This window comes from Nothobranchius furzeri, chromosome 17 (genome assembly GCF_043380555.1).
Source record: "Nothobranchius furzeri strain GRZ-AD chromosome 17, NfurGRZ-RIMD1, whole genome shotgun sequence".
Taxonomy (NCBI): domain Eukaryota; kingdom Metazoa; phylum Chordata; class Actinopteri; order Cyprinodontiformes; family Nothobranchiidae; genus Nothobranchius; species Nothobranchius furzeri.
Window position 1 is genome coordinate 51,155,109 of NC_091757.1, and position 16,896 is coordinate 51,172,004.

Below are 16,896 nucleotides of genomic sequence, written 5' to 3' on the forward strand. Positions count from 1 at the left end.
TGCAGTCTGCCAGAATCACCTCTTTAACAAGCTCTCTGTAATGCAGATCTACGCGATCCTGCTCCCTTGTCAAAACCCTGACAGATGGCTGAAAAATAACGAATCTCAAATTTTTTTTTAGAACATACGCCATGAGAGGAGGCATTACAGCGCTCTATATTCTCAGCGACAAAGTGACGACTAAACGAGGACAGATGTGTGAATTAGAAATGAGGGCCATGTGGAGCTGGCCATTTTTAGACCTATATTTAGGGCCTTTTAAAAGAGTAATGACTATCAACGGCCTATAAAAGGGAGGAATCGCCATCAGAGCCTGTATCTAAAAGGTGATTTATTACACTCTAATGAGATGGAAATGGTTCCCCACACATCAAAGGATAAAGCAACGTACTATGAAGGCTCCTGAAAATAAACTTATTTTCTCCACAAAATCCACACCTCCTCGCGCGTGTTTAGTCAGACTAATTGTCTCTTTAATGCCAAGTGTGGTTCAAAGAACTGCTGAGTTGGATTCTGTTTCAAAGAATCTGCTGGCAACGCCTGTGGTCTGAAGTAAGGCAGGCAGGACGCATGTTCTGGAGGAATGGGATTCATATTTCTGTCATGCAGTCGTTTTTCTTGCTGATTTTACACCATTATTCTCAGATCGCTGGATGCAGCGAGCTTCCAGTACCCCCTCTTTCACCCACTGCAGAAAATGAACGATCCTTCTTTCTTTTAAACTGCTTTTGTTGTATCCTACGCACTTGGAAAAAAAGAGGAAGGTTAGTTAGGTTCACTGCCAAGAGACGTATTGAAGGGCTGGGATTCCTGTGCCTACTGAGCTGATAATCAGTCCTACAGAACCACTGGCTCAGTTCAGCAGGAACAGGAGTCCAGTCTGCTCACCACCAAACCAGAATGTTGTGGCCACCAGCTTGGCCACTTTGGATGCAGGAGCCAGGATCGCCCAGCCCCGGTGATCAGCCAGACACCGCCCCTCCTCCTCCTCCTTTCCTCCAGGCTGCTCAGGAGCTCGGCCGAGACGAGTCCCTCTGACGACCAACACCTGGGATAAAAAGGCCGTGCCTTCAGCAGCGCAGGGGTTCTGCTGTCCTCCAGGCCTCAGAGTTTGGTTTCACCCCCTTGGTTTAGATGAGTTTGAACTCTTGAGTTGATGAGTTTTTTAAAAGTGAAAGCTCTGAGTGATCCAGAGGGATCGTTTTAAAGGTTAACTTGGTGATGCAATTTTATAGACTTTGGTTTTAAAACACCTGTTTTGGTAAAACATTTAATGCAAGTTTTAACCAGATGTTTTAAATGTTGGTAACTGGTCTTTTAATATTAACCTTTTTGAGAATTTTTTTTTGTTTGGCGTTATTTTAATAATGCTCTCCATCTGTTTGCTCGCTTGTTTTAAGACCTTTAATGGCAATTAAACCCATTTTTAATCCACTGTCATGTTTCTTATGTTACCCCCTCCCTTCACATTTTAACAACACATGTCGGGGTTGTAACAGAAACTCTTCCCAACAACCAAAGTGTTTGCTTTATAGATGGTAAAGGGTAAAATGCCTTCTCCTGGTCAGAGACGAGGTCCTGCCTCAAATGGAGGCGAGTATTGTACAGGTCCGTCTCCCTCCAGTTGCCTTCACTCAAACCCCTTTGGATTACCATGACCTGGATGAGTGAGAACCTTCACCAACATATCCGACCCGTCTTCCAGCTCCGCTCTCGCTTCACAGGTCGGTCTATGTTCCAGCCCTCATCTATGGTCACAAGCTTTGGGTAGTGACCAAAAGAATGCAGATACAAGCGGGCGAAATGAGTTTTCTCCGCGGGGTGGCTATCCTCTCCTTTAGAGATGGGGGGGAAGAAGCTCAGTCATCCAGGAGGGGCTCTGAGTAGAACCGCTGCTCCTCCACACCCAGTGGAGGTGGCTCAGGCAGCTGGTTGGGACGCCTCCCTGGTGAGGTTTTCTGGCCACATCTAGCCAGGAGGAAACAGAGGGACTGTGTTTCTCAGCTGGCCAAGGAACACCTTGAGATTCCCCCAGAGGAGCTGGCCCAAGTGGCTGGGGAGGGGGAAGTCTGGGCCTTTATGCTTAGCCTACTGCCCCCGCAACCTGACCCTGGATAAGCCAAGGAAAATGGATGGATAGATAAGCTGGTGCAAGACTGGATTGACTAGAAATTGATCATTTTGACAATCAATAGATAGGAGACGTCTCAAGAGATGCAATGTGTGTGTGTGTGTTTACGAGTTATACACATAAACACACACACAGCTGACAGCTGAAATCAGACTGTTTATTGGGTGTGTACTTTAGAGGGTAGATTTGGCCAAAACTCAGTGAGATGAGCAGATTTTTTTCTTTTTTTAAATGGTTTGAGGATGATTATGCCTATTTACCCACATTTAACAACCATGTTGTTTACTTGCAAAAGTTTTGAGAAGGGGGACATTTTGATGAAGTATAAGTACACAATGAACCAAAAAAAAGCTTTGTAAATCTGTAAAAATGTAATACATATGATAAATTCATAGTTTAATGAATCTAGTGATTGAACTTCATGGATTAAAGATGAAAAAACTGAACAATTTCTCCGATAATAAATCTCAGTCAGACTTGTTTATCTGGACATATTCAGTGTTTGGCCTCACATCAGGGGAAGCATTTTAAACAACCAAATGATATGTAATCCTCCCAATCTGTGCGTACCCTCTCTTTTCTTCCAGGTTTCAGACGGTTGATGGAAATGCTGGTCGATCCATGGTCCATCCCTCACCTCCTCGTTCTCAAGGAGTCCAGAAACACCAGAAGGCTGCATTCAGACTCTACAGCCAACTGGAGAGGTTCGGTCCAGCCAAAGCGCCAACTACAAGCTGTTGATGAAGACATCGTTGTCAGGCAGAAATATCCCATCTTTCCACCCATTTCTGGTCCTGTAACGGCAAAAGTGGATTTCATGGATAAAAGCCTGGTGCCTCAAGTCACGTTTAAGAATCTGAGCTGCTGTGTTTAAGTTGATGCTGTTTGTGTAGGCGTGTTTAAGGATGAGTTCATGTCTGTTTAGTCTGAAATCAGGATCTTCATCTTTGGAGCCGAGCCTGGAAATTCTTTCAGGTACACAAGTACTTTTTATTACAAATGATCTAACTCCGGTTTGCAAATCATGGAAAAACATCGCCTCTCAGGGTATTTTTGCTGTCTGAGGTTAGATTTTGTGAGTGTTTTGCAACAATAATTTGATCCTTTAATGTTGGAATAAATATGTTTACATAAAATGCATTTTAGTCTTCTTTTAAATGCATTTCATCCATCCATCATCTGAACCCGCTTGTCCACGTAGGGTCGCGGAGGGGCTGGTGCCTATCTCCAGCGGTCAACGGGCAATCAGGCGGTGTTCACCCTGGATAGAGAGCCAGTCCATCGCAGGGCAACACAGAGACACGCAGGACAAACAATCATGCACACACACACTCAATTTAGACAGTCATGTTTTGGACTGTGGGAGGAAGCCGGAGCACCCGGAGAGAACCCACGCATGCACATGGAGAACATGCAAACTCCAAGCAGAAAGATCCCAGGACCTTCTTGCTGCAAGGCAACAGCTCTAACCACTGCGCCACCGTGCAGCCCCCTGAATGCATTTCATCTATAAATAAATAAAAATAATCTTCAGTTCTTTTCATTGCACAACTTATGTATTTTATACATTTTATAAATTTCTGCAAAATGCAATTACTAAGAGAGAAGGCTGATATCTGAGACTCCTCCAAATGTAATCATGGATTAATATCTGATGCTGTTGTTTCAAGAAAGGTGAAAATTAATCATCTTCTATTAGAATAAGAAGCTAAGTAATGTGAGAGTTAAAATAAGTTGTTTGATGCATCACAGTTGTGCTCTCAAAGAACGAATGCTCTTCTAATCAAAAATCTTATTTTGAACTTTAGGTTTTATAATTTTCAGGTTTCAGCCACGGAAGGGAAACCAGTTGCTGTCTTAGTTTGCATTAAAATTAATTTTCTTCAGATTACAGACAGCTAATGTCAGAGATTCTTCTCAAAGAAAATAAAGTGGAATAGATGGAACAGAGTAGTTGCCCTTTGATTAATATCGTTTTAATTTTCTAAGTTAATAAGTTGATTTCTGATCCTGAAACCAATCTTGGTAATAATGTGTTGTAAACATTTTTTATCTGATGTAAAACTTTCCTTGTTAATAAAATTGTATGAACGCATTCTAATCCTCATTAAAGCGAAGTTATAAAGAACAAGAAATGACATCAAAAACATGGAAAACAACAAAAGAGGCTTCTGTTTTTATTCATGTCGTATACGAGTTCATTAAAAGGCCAGAATACAGCTTGTAGAAGCACCTGCACCATGAGGCAGGCCTAAAGTTGTGGACCAAATTACACTTGTAAGTAGCTTCTGCTTACAAATAACATAGTTAAATACAATTATTCAGTGTTTTAACCTGCAGAAATAGCACCAACACGGGCTTTCCTGCGTTTTCTCCTCCTCTAAGCCTGTTGTGGACTCAAGTCTGGGGCCGCTGAAGGAGGAGGAGCTTCAGTGAGTGGGAGGAGTCTGACACGTACGAGCCACTGCTGCTGCTTCTTTACAGCGTCATCTGTCACTGCTCAAGTGTCCTTGTGGACCTTGTAGTTGCCTTGCGCGCGCGCGCGCGTGCGTGTGTGTGTGTGTGTGTGTGTGTGTGTGTGTGTGTGTGTGTGTGTGTGTAAATGTATCCCTTCTTTTGTACTGTAATCTGCCTTTGCTGTATTGTTTTAGCCTCCTCCTGCCATCATGCAGCAGCACAGCTCCACAACAGTGTAGCTGTGTGACCGTCAGGAGAACGTATGGCTTACTGCTTTACTTTGTGTGTGTGTGTGTGTGTGTGTGTGTGTGTGTGTGTGTGTGTGTGTGTGTGTGCACGCGCATACCTCTTAATTCATTTGCGTTATTGTCTTCTGAAGTTCTCTGATCCTGAGATGAACATCGCCACTCTTGAAGCAGCTTCCTTCCTGAACTCTGAGATGCAGCGAGCTGAGAACACATGCTGCTCCATCACGCAGACCAGACAGATCCACCACCTCGAGAGACAGACACACACACACACACACACACACACACACACACACACACACACACACACGTAACAGTAAAATCAACAAGTCTGTGGGCTTGGACAGGATGAAGACGCTTCGTCAGATAAAGCATTTCAAGTCCGGTCGCTCTGATTTATTTTTTTCTGTTAAGTAGAAATAATTTGGTAAAGCGCTCAAAAAGCACTTTTCATCTGTAAACTACTGAGAACAAAAAGAACCGAGAGAAAATAATTTGTACAACCCACTTGTTGCTCAAGTCCACTTAAAAAGATTACCACTCAAAGTCAAACAAAGATAAAGGGAATGGCTGAAAACTTCTGCACATTTTTGTGCAAGCGTTCAAAGTACAGTGATCCCTCGTTTATCGCGGTAGATGCGTTCCAGACCTGGCCGCGATAGGTGAAATCCGCCAAGTAGGGACACCATATTTACAGTATTTATTTAACCGGCACGTATTCAGTATTCAGACTTTTAAAACCCTCCCTTTACATAGAAAAAAAATGTACTTGGTTTTTTTTATTATTTTATTACAAAAAGTGCATTTTATGATGAAATTGATGGAAAAAAAAAAGGAATTTCTTGATATTTCGCATAGAAAAATACCGCGAATCGGCAAATTTCCCTTGAATAAGGCTCCAAAGAAAAAATCCGTGAAGTCGTGAATCCGCGATAAACGAACCGCGAAGTAGCGAGGGATCACTGTAATATGTTTATTCTGGCCTTACTCCCGGGCTTTTAGCAATCTTATATTTACTCAGATGCTTTTTTTCCCCTTTCAAATTTTAAGCTAACCAATCAGGACAGAGTATAGGTCAGTATTTAGGGGGAAAACGACTTCTTAGCATGCAAATGAAGTATGATAAACATTTTAAAGACTACCGTGCCGTTTTGGCTTTCCTTTAGCACCCCCTAGTGTCCATGAAGTAAAACCAAAAGTGAAACTCTTCTCGCTGTGCGTTCCTCTTTTGAACACCTTAATCTATCTGCTGAAACATCACCTCAGCCTTAATTAGTTTCTACAGGAGTGATTCATTACTAAGTTACACAAATCAGCGGAGTTCATCATGATCTAAAACATGCAGCTGACATGCTGGAAGCAGACGCCAGCGCTGCCATGTCAGCTTCACTTTTACAAAGTCCAACAGGGACCGGACCGGCACACTGAAGTTGCAAGTGCTGTTTTCTGGCCAGAGACAGCAGTGGGGTCTATAGTTAAAGTGACAGTGTGTATTTTTCTGGCAATAGGGTGAAGTAGATACCTAAAGAAGGGTCAAAAAGCCCTGGGGAGTGCAAAGTTTAGCAAAATAAGCTCATCAGACCCCCTCTCATCACTGGCAACAAGTGAGGATGTAAATGTGAAAAACAACGTTTAAGAAACCCTTTCTAACCGTTTGTTACAAATCAGTAAAATGCATTTTGTCCTCATGGGCTTCTGTAGAAGGAAACATGGCGTCTAATATGGCGTTGCCCAGAGACGTAGAGCCGCTCCCATGTGTTTTAGACATGATTTTTATGGTTATATGTTATAAAAACGGCAATATTTTTCAACAACTGGGTATCATTTAATACATTTTCAACAACATTTTGATGGATATTTCCAGAGATTAATGGTAAAAGCTACACATCGTCCCTTTAAAGTTTCTAACTAGTTGTAAAATTGGTCAAGTCTGTTCTTATATATTTGACAATAATGTCCAATTAAATAAGCTAAAAAACACAACAGGAGTTAATAAAAGAACACTTCCAGCTGTTCATCGTGTTTGCCAACGTTCTATGTGAAATCTTTAGTTCTTCTGACTGAAGAGTTGTATCAATTTGTTGCACATCTCTCAAAGATATCACCAAAGGTTTGGTCGCAAAAGGACCTAAGAACCTGTGGAGTAATGACGACTAAGGGAAGGAGAACACTCATCTCACCGTCTGTAAAATACTTGCTGATACGTTCAGTTTTAGCCGGCAGAAAACGGCAAAATGAACCAAGAGGTCGAGGGTCAACGACGGGGCTGGTGACGGCTGCTGAGGTTTGACTGACAGGAGGGTGATTAATGGCTGCAGGTGGGCAGCAGGAACAGGAAACACGGAGGCGGAGAAAAGAGTGTGCAGGTGGTCCCACGCTTCTCTGACCCGTACCTGGCAACAAAAAAAGACAAGTACCTTTCAATAAATATCAATAGATTAGTAATTCATGAAGATGATAAGGGGATGCCAGCCCTAAGCAAGACAAACGTGTGCTTGTGCCGGGGCAGCAGCAAGACTCTGAGGTTTTATGAGGCCAGGCGGACAAACCAGACACACAGAGACGTAACACGGCCCGGCCGGCCAGACATTCACTGAGAAATCAATACTGCATCACCCAGCTCCCTTGGCTTATCTGTGCCTCCCTCTCCTCACCATTGTCTGCCTCTCAGATGTGGGGTCATCCATTATTTACTCTTTAATGTATTCTTTCTCCTGTCTCTGCTCTTTGGTTTTCAACTGCAATGCACCTGACTGCAGCGAAAAACAGACCTTCCACACATTTCCACTCTTGAGTTATGACGCCGCGTCGACCAGATGAGATTTCTTCCACATTGTGTCCTCTGGCCTCACAAAACAAACGTCACAACTTTGTTGTTCTTTATGATTTAGCTCCTGCAGCGCGACATAACACAACTAAAGCTGCAGAGACTCATAACTCTTCCTGGAACAAAGCTGTCTGAAACAAAGCTTGCAGCCATTCATCCAATTAGCAACAGTTAGGAACAAAGTGAAGCAAAAAAAAAAAATAAAAGAGTAAAGTTTTTTTTAATGTTTTTTTTTTTGTGGGTCTTACCAGCTGCAAAGCTCTCTGGTGCCACTTGTTGGTAGGGTGATGGTAGAAAGTCAGAAGCCACAGAAGGGGATCACGGTCCTCAGGTTTTGATGTGACGAGCAGCTGGACCGCCATCTGCACCCAGTGGGCACACTGCACAAGCAGGAACCAGGCCTCGAACAAATGGTGGCGCCCTCTGCAGGACAGGAGGAGAAGTAGCGCCCCAAACTATAAGTAGCTAATAAAATATTTAGTGGAATTTGTTGGTAAAAATGGAAATATTGAAGATGCATTATTATGCTAGCTGGTTCCAAGTTGAAGCGCACAGATCCGAGCAGCAAACAAAGCTGTAAACAGCTCACAACGCGGGTGGTTTGGGTGGTCTGTTAAGTTTTTTAACAGCCTGGCACTTAACCAGTCCTAGTCTCAGTTTTTCCATCATAAACTGTTCCAACAACCAGCTGCTGAAAACTGCAACTCATAATTGGATTTCACAATTCACACGCAGACTTCTGTCCTAACACCAAATAAAAGCAGACAATAAAGAACAGGGCCAGTGCTGCAACACGCCATGTGCCATTTTCATCACAACAGGCTTTCAAATGCAACAAGTAAAAAAAAAAACTCAGTAACTGCATCGCTCTGACCTAAAAAATGATCAGAGTCAACGTTTGGTTTGTCTTCTTGTATACCAAATACCTCATCTAAAAACAACTGCAATGGTTTTGTCACTTTAGAACTGAGAACACTTTCATGAAGAGAACATGCTCTAAAATAACATCATTGCAGCTTCTTCTGGGGAGAAAAACACTTAAGAGAAAAAAATCAAGTTAACAGCCGGAAAAGCTGGAAATAATACAGTTAAAGAGCAGATTGTAGAAGAAAGTAGTCGAGTGTGGAAAGTGGTCAGTGTGTCCTCCAGCAGTCTAAGCCTATAGCAGCATAACTACAGGATTAACTCTGGATAACCTAGCCTTTTAGATGGAGGCAGGGCAAGGGATAATAAGGGCTACAAATCAACCACTTACCATTAATTGCTTGACATTTGAATCGAGGACACAAAATTAGTCCTGCTGAATGAGAAAAAAACTAAATAATTATGTCTTTGATTCAAGCTTCTGGTAATTAATGGTAAATAGTTGATTTGCAGCCCTTATTGCTAATTTAAATACAGAAAAACACACATTCATGAGTTTCATGGACTGTAACATAACCTCAGATTTGAAAACCAAGCGTGCTGTGACAGAAAAAAAGAGCTACACAGCTGCAACAGGGAGAATAACTTGAGGACTGAAGAGGAGTGCTTGTTCTCTCAGATTTCCTCTTTACCATCATTAGCGCTCCCCTCATCTCCATCCCTCCCCTTCACATACCAACAGCAGCAGTCCTCTGCAGGGCTTTGGCAGCAGCAAGACAACAAACTAGTTTCCCACCGCCGGCTTAGAACTCCGTTCCGAGATTCTGCATGCAGCTTCAAGACTCGGAACGCTGGTAGGGATAATGGGCCTTGTTCAAAACCGCAGCTGGGGGGACTCAAGTCAACCATCTCCATCTTTAGGACATCAACTGTGTTCTGTATCTGTGTTCTTTCTATCCACTTTTTTTCTGAATTAGCTGAACCAGAGCAGCTCTGTCTGCTCTTCTTTCCATGCCAGTGTGGTGTTGTTACTGTGCAGGCACTCCCTGCTCTTTGATTATCCTCTTTTCTTACTCTTTCTTGAGCTTCCCAGAGTCTGCTTTCTCCACAGGGCTCCTTTTCCCAATGTTAATGTTCCCTAATGAATGCTCGGAGAAGCCGCACTGTGCTCCAGGAGCTCTCTGCTAAGATTCAAGGGGAAAAAATTACCGAATAACCACCGGCTCAAGAGCAGCTAATGGAAATAAGAATACCGCGCAGACGTTCAGCATGCTGGCAGAAGCAGACACATTAGCACATTTTACCCGGGGAAGCTTTCTCTCTCTAACCTGGTGCTGCAGCCTTCGTCTCCATCCTCTGCCAGTCGCTGTAATGAGCTGCTGAGCCACTTCAGGTGGTTATTTAAAGCCTCCTGAGGCATCTCTGAAAGACAACATCCGTAATACTGACATAATCAATCCATACTAGGGATGTGTATTGCGATACATTCAGTCAGACAGTATTGGCGATTTTTTTTTTACTTTATTTATTGTAGGAACATTCAATAAGCAGTCCAAACTAATACTTAACATGTTTAACATGAGGCATCTGAACCATAACAGAGGGATTTATATTTCAATGGTGGAAACAAAACCCATCACGTACTGCTTCGTCGGCATATGAATTATACCAAAAGAAAAGAAAAGACAGAAATGTTTGCATGTAAATTCTTCTAAAAATTAGATAGACGGCTTTTGAATATCGATATAAAATTGCAGGAACAAATATCACAATATATTGCCATATCAATATTTTCGATACGCAGCTTTTGAATATTGATATATCGCTGGAAAAAATATGATGACATATTGCCATATTGATATTGTCTTACATCTCTATGAAATATGATACAAAAACCTTTTGTACAGTTGGTCAGTATTTGCAAAAATCACCGGAGTCTGTATTGGGGTGGGGAGGGGGGTGGGGGGTCATGGCCAACATAAATTGGTATTGGTTTAAGAAATTAAAGCAATGTACACGTAGCCATGTTTTTGTAAAAAAATGTAAAATCTGCCCCTCCCGTCTAGGAAAAAATATTGGGTCCACATCACCTCGTTTCGGCAAAATAACAAATGCTATGCAATGTGTATTGGGAGGCCCACTCAAAGGCATGCCAAGCCTGTGGGTGGCAGTAGTTCCCAAGTTTGTTGGTGTTTTTTGATGAAAAACATTCCTGTGATGTGGAATGACTAAGTGGTGGGCAACAACTGGTCTTCTTGTAACTGAGCTTGTAACACAAGTGAGTGTACATGTGATGCCAGTGCATTTTTGTCGAGGATAGGGAGATTACAAAACCTAAAACCCCAGTTATTTACATCCGAACAACGGATATTTTGCAAATCTCCACTTTGATCAGAGTTTTTGAAAGAATTAGTTTTTGTGCCTTTTAACTTCACTTTGTGTGGATGTCCAAACTGTAGAAAAACCTCCAATATGTGGTATACCTGGCTGCATTAGCCAACATCGATATATTGGATATCAGTAAAAACAAAAAAAAAGCTGATATCACACATCCCTAATTCTAACCAATTTATTCCACTCTTTATGCCTCGCCTCTGTCAGTGCGCCCTAGTGCAGCTGTGGCTACATCGTAGCTCATCCCCACCACCGTGTGAATGTGTGCGTGAATGACTGTGCTGTAAAGCACCTTGGGGGGGGGGGGGGGGGGGGGGGGGTCCAGGACTCTAGAAGGCGCTATATCAAATACAGGCCATTTATGCAAATAGTTTTTATATACAATACCAATAATTCACCTATTAGAAAAAAAGCTGTAACTGTGTTTCATTTAATTATTTTTAGATAATTTAGATTAATTTATCAGTGATGTCTTTTGATTTTTGCTATGTAGTAATTATTTTCACATAAATAAAAAATTATTACTAATTTTTAAACTAATGATAGTTTTAATCATCTAATCTGAATTAACCTCTTGAGACCCAGCGTCCACAAATGAAGACATTTGTTTCTCTTCACCTTAGACCTTTTTTTTATCATTTAGAGACACTTGGCATTGACTTTAAAGGGGAACTAAGCAGTTTCGGCATGCTTTGCACTCCCTAATGTCCATTCAGTATAACAAAAAGCAGAACTTATCTCCTTGCATGTTACCACCTTAATCTAACAGCAGAAATGTCTCCCCAGCCTTCATTAGTGTCTAGGTTTTAACGTTGCAAATCTGCAACGCCTGCCTCCAGAGGGTTAAGTTATTGCCCCCCCCCCCCCACACACACACACACACACACACACACACACACAAATCCCCAGCATCTACTTCTAATCACTTTCAGAACCAGATTGGTGTTTGCTGTACACCCCATTCTCCAAAAAATACTGTCCTGCCACAAGCCAATGTTCCACTCCAACCTCAACAAGTTGACATTTCAGAACAACAAACAATGTTAAACAAATATCTCCAATCCCCCCAGGCTGTGTATTAAAAATGCAGAGCTATATCTATATTTATGACTCATTCTGAGGAAGCTGCCACCTCCATTCTTTCCCTTTTTTATTAACAGTATCATATTCATTCACTTTCTGGTGAGAAATACACACACACACACACACACACACACACGCGCGCGCGCACACACACACGCACGCACGCACGCACACACACACACACACAGTGTAATGATTAACTGTGAATTCTGGCCGGTCGTCACAGTGTCCCTAAATGGCTCTATTCAAGTCAAAGATTCCTGCCTACAGGCCAGTCTGGGCACACACTGATAAGCGGCGCTGAAACGTGATCTTCTTGGTCTTAATGTGACGCAAACTCAGTCAGAGATTTCTTAAATTTTATTAAACAGTTTGTGTGTGTGAATAATATAAAATGCTTAAAACTACATTACATTTGATTCTTGTGCATTGTGGCGTAGGACAAATACACTGACCTGATGGCATGGTTAGCAGAGGAACAAGCAGACTCGAAGGGGATTGTGGGAAGAAGTCTTTTAAAGAAGTCTAAAACAACACAAAGCACATTTTTGGTTAGATTAATCTGATGTTTCTCAACCTGTGGGCTCTACAAACTCCTCTCTGAAAGTATCATTTCTCAAAAGGAGCCTGTGTAATGGTGATACAGTAGATGTGATTGTGTAATGCAGCGTGTAATAGGAGGCATTTGGCATGTAGTGGCAACAGGTCAGTGTGAACACACGGTGCCACTGCCATCTACTGTTTAATGGAGGTGAAAAAGGAATCGGCTCCAAGCACAAAGCTGATAATATATCACAGCTACAGAATTGCACATCTGATTTTTCTGTTTTTAGTATTATTATTACTAATGAATGGCACACCAGTGGCAGATAATTGCAGTTGCATCCATTAAAGATGACTAACTGGATGACAAATTAAGAGAAGTGGCAGTTTTTAGAAAGAGAACATATTTGCACATCAGAGCAGGTGATTAACATGAACAAAGAGGTTACACTAAAGCCACATTTTATTGTTTTAAGTGAAAATCGAAATGAAATTAGTCTAAGCAGGAAATTTGTTAACATTTTATAGGTGTGTTATTGAAATTGGCCCAAAAAATTTGCTTTCTCTTTGTACAAATCTCTACAGGCTGCACGGTGGTGCAGTGGTTAGAGCTGTTGCCTTGTAGCAAGAAGGTCCTGGGTTCGTTGATTGGTCTGTCTAAATTGTCCTTAGGTGTGTGTATACATGATTGTTTGTCCTGTGTGTCTCTGTGTTGCTCTGCGATGGACTGGCTCTCTGTCCAGGGTGTACCCCGCCTGATTGCCCGTTGACCGCTGGAGATAGGCACCAGCGACCCCGGGTGGACAAAGTGGGTTCAGAAGATGGACGGATGGACAGATCTCTACTTTACTCCCTTCCAAAGGTCCCTAGATCATCCTAATGTGAAACTTTATACAGTGATCACCATAGATTTTTAGCCTTGCCAGGAGCTTGAAGACTTGACCTCCATTCAAAAGTGTAGCTTTCATTTTTTTAAAATGTTTTTCTTTGCTTATTTGAAATTGCTATCTGTTCTTAAAGGGAAACTAGGCAGCTTTGTCTCGCTTCTAATGTCCATTTGTAGAACTGAAAGCAAAACTTTTCTCGTCACTGTGCATGTGTCTTTTTAACAACTTAATCTAACAGCTGAAATGTCTCCTCAGTCTTCATTAGTGTCTACAGGGGTGATTCATTACTAAATTAAACAAATCAGCTGTGTTCATGATCTAAAACATGCAGGAAACGTGCTGGAACCAGACCACAACACCAGGTATGTCAGCTCAATTTTTACAACAGACCGGAGCGGCAACTCTGAAGTTGCAGCCGGTGTAATATTCTGGCCGCAGGGAGATATAGTGGCTGTGCGGCCTTTAACCCTGTAAAGGGTCATTTTAGTACATACTGGCGCAACAGAATCATTTTAAAAATACGCAAAAGTTGCAAAATGTCCCATTAAATATGTGAACTCTAGAGCATCGAATCAGTTTAAAAACTACAATCCAGAGTTAATCCCCTTTCAGGAATTATGAACTAATCCGTAAACGTCTTACTCTGTACTGTGAGATAATGTGGGCTATCCTTCATTTCCTTTTTGCTAAGCCCATCATTGTCCCATAGAGCCCAATGCAATTTGAACTGACCACCGTTCAGCCTTAGCCAATAATGTTCAATATCCGCTTACAGTTCACAGCTGTCAGTGAGTGCACGAGTGTTTAAGGGCGTGCGTAGACTGATAAGAGTTGGCGAAATTTCTTGTGGACAAGTAAGTCTTCAAAATAAGTATATAAATTTATAGACTTAGCAGCAGCAAATCTACAGATGTTCCATATCAGTCTATCACACAGTTGCTTAAAAAACTACATAAATCTAAAGAACATTCAAAACAATTAAAATAAATGAATTAGGCAGATTGCTTCTCTACGGAAGGACAAATATTCATATAAGACCTTTGTAACATAAAATGGCAAAGACTGACCTGAGGCTGCAGCAGCGACAATTCCCTCAAGACACACCTGGTTACGGTCTGAACAACAGATCTAACAGGCTGACTTGTTTCATTCTGTTTAAGAACGGATCTGTCAAATGTACAAATACACAGAATTAGAAAGCATTTTAAAACATTTCACACATGAGAAAAACACACAACAATAAATATATTTAGTTTAAAATGCACATTCAACACTTACCTGAAGATATCGCTCACAACTAAGAAAATTGAACAATGTTGAGCACAAGCTTCAGGCTGTAACACACAAAAATACACGTCTCAAAAGCTATGAACTAAACACAGCTCAAAAGGAACAAAACTCAGAAAAATACTTTGTTTTAGGAGAAAACCACCAGGTGCCGCTGTCGGATTATTTTGGAATCCTTTTAAATCTCCGTTGATCCATTTTCACTTTCTCACCATTAAACTGTTCACCACTCTGTCAGACGTCTTTAACAACACCCACACACTCATCTCCCATCCTCGTCTCTTCTTAAGCCACGCTCGTCATGTGTTTTAGATTTATTAACACATTCTAAAACGCCCCAGCGCAAACATTTAACAGCTGTACTGTGTATATCTCACATTCCCTAATTATCTCCCCCTCAACATGCAGCTCATAGAAGGCCATGTGCTTTACTCTGGAAGGACCACAAGCCGTTTAACCATACAGGCTTTCCACCTGCTGAGCGGTACAGTAGTGGAATGATTACAAAGAGAAACAGAAATGACCCACTTTTTCTGTTTATCTGACTTACTAGCAGCCGGTTTAGAGGCTCTTATTTGAGTCAGCAGTTAGGAATGTCCCGAGGAAGAGTGGTGTGTTGGTCCAGCGGTTGGTGTAACATTTAACTGACAGCATGAGGTTAAACCTGAGCAGTAAAACTGGTTTTATAAAAGAGTGGCAAACAGTTTTCTCCAGTCCAGGTGTGACTGTAGTTAGAGGGGGAAAATTATAAAACAGTGCCACCAAGTGTTTACATCATGCAATTACAACATCAATATTTTCCTTCCTAATTCTGAACATTTTCTCCATTTAAACTCGGATTACACATCTGTTCGTGCATAAGGATGCACATCTGCATCCTTGTATCATGTAATGCCTGTGTGTGAGTTATGGATTGATGGGATAAAATAAGAGCGTGTTTTAGCATTCTCCTCCATACAATACCAGTATTGCTTCAAGGAGGGTCAACAAACATCCTTCTTTTTGGCATTGCAGACCCAGGAAGTGAGTATTAATTGTTATGGGGCTTTCTCACTGGAAGGGTGGGAAGGGCCAACCTGAGGGTTATTTTTTTTTCATGTTTTGACATCATTTATTGAACAAGGGACAGGCCAGTTTGGTCATATTTCCACCTAAATCACTCTCAAATACTATACCAGATTGAATATGGTAATCAAAGGCTTGCTGACTGTGGTTTGAATGAACACATGAGCACATGAGCAAATAAAAAGAATCAGAGGTGGATGAAAGGGTAAAACAAAGGTTTAGCAGTTCTTACAAACTCAACATGACACAGTCCAACACAATCATCACATGTATGTAGTGTATTTAATTAAAATGCACGCAAAACAGTGTGTTTCAGTCTATCTTAATTAGTGAGACTGGTTCCTAAACTCACAATGTGTGTTTCACAACGTAAGTGGACCATCACCCAGGGTAAAATACAGCGACACAACTGACAAGCTTAACCCAAGTTGGTGGGTGCAAAAGGCAGGTAGGTTCTCATCTTCCTGCTTAGGTTTCTAAGCATTCATAGCTCCTAAGGAAAATGAAACCGGTAACATAGGTAAACAGGATATTCTTCATAACATGTGCACAAGTAAATGTATTGCGTTGAACAGATGATTGGCAAAAGCAAAATCAAGAAAGTTGGTCTAACTTTGAGAAAGGAACAGATTCTAGTAGATATTTATTTGGAGGATTTTGGTGTATTTTTGTGCTAGTGATATATTTATTTCATTTATTGATATTCTTACATTTAACATTAAAGTTGGAGTATGAGGGGTTTTTTTCTGGAGCATTTTCGGCCATATTGTTTGAAATGCTCTTCACACACAGAGGGCAACCAATTAAATTTGGTCAAAAAATGAATAAATGTTATCACCTTTGACACATTCAATTCAGGAAATTTTTCATTCAATCGTTATGAATGTCTCATCCTTTATGATTGGATCATGATCCATCTATCAAAATGCCCTCTGACAGTTCCTTCCCCTCTGTGAATGAATTGCACGGTCTTAGCTTGGAGCAGCTGAACAGGAAGCAAAGCCAGAGCTGGCCTAGCTAGAGTAACGGAATGTTTGTTCTAGTTGTGTTTACAAATTTCATTCAAGAAGTTGTTTTACGTGATCTGTTTAGAATCTTGTTTTGTTCTTT

At 41.4% G+C, this 16,896-nt stretch overlaps 2 protein-coding genes across 4 annotated transcripts in view; one reads left to right on the forward strand and one right to left on the reverse strand.

Moving 5' to 3' along the window:
* Nucleotides 1-3,271, forward strand: part of aopep (aminopeptidase O (putative)) — a 124,344-nt gene extending 121,073 nt beyond the window's left edge. For both annotated transcript variants that reach the window (XM_015972850.3, XM_070546141.1), the window contains one exon: nucleotides 2,719-3,271. The gene's annotated coding sequence lies outside the window, so the exon portion shown is untranslated. The remainder of the gene's footprint in view (nucleotides 1-2,718) is intronic.
* Nucleotides 2,366-16,896, reverse strand: part of fancc (FA complementation group C) — a 43,477-nt gene continuing 28,946 nt past the window's right edge. For both annotated transcript variants that reach the window (XM_015972851.3, XM_015972852.3), the window contains exons 9-16: nucleotides 14,713-14,768; nucleotides 14,502-14,601; nucleotides 12,460-12,529; nucleotides 9,856-9,949; nucleotides 7,912-8,086; nucleotides 7,017-7,229; nucleotides 4,935-5,084; nucleotides 2,366-2,925 (exon numbers count right to left, since the gene is read on the reverse strand). In XM_015972851.3, the coding sequence (XP_015828337.3) occupies nucleotides 4,938-5,084; nucleotides 7,017-7,229; nucleotides 7,912-8,086; nucleotides 9,856-9,949; nucleotides 12,460-12,529; nucleotides 14,502-14,601; nucleotides 14,713-14,768 (855 nt within the window). In that variant the 3' untranslated portion in view covers nucleotides 2,366-2,925; nucleotides 4,935-4,937. The remainder of the gene's footprint in view (nucleotides 2,926-4,934; nucleotides 5,085-7,016; nucleotides 7,230-7,911; nucleotides 8,087-9,855; nucleotides 9,950-12,459; nucleotides 12,530-14,501; nucleotides 14,602-14,712; nucleotides 14,769-16,896) is intronic.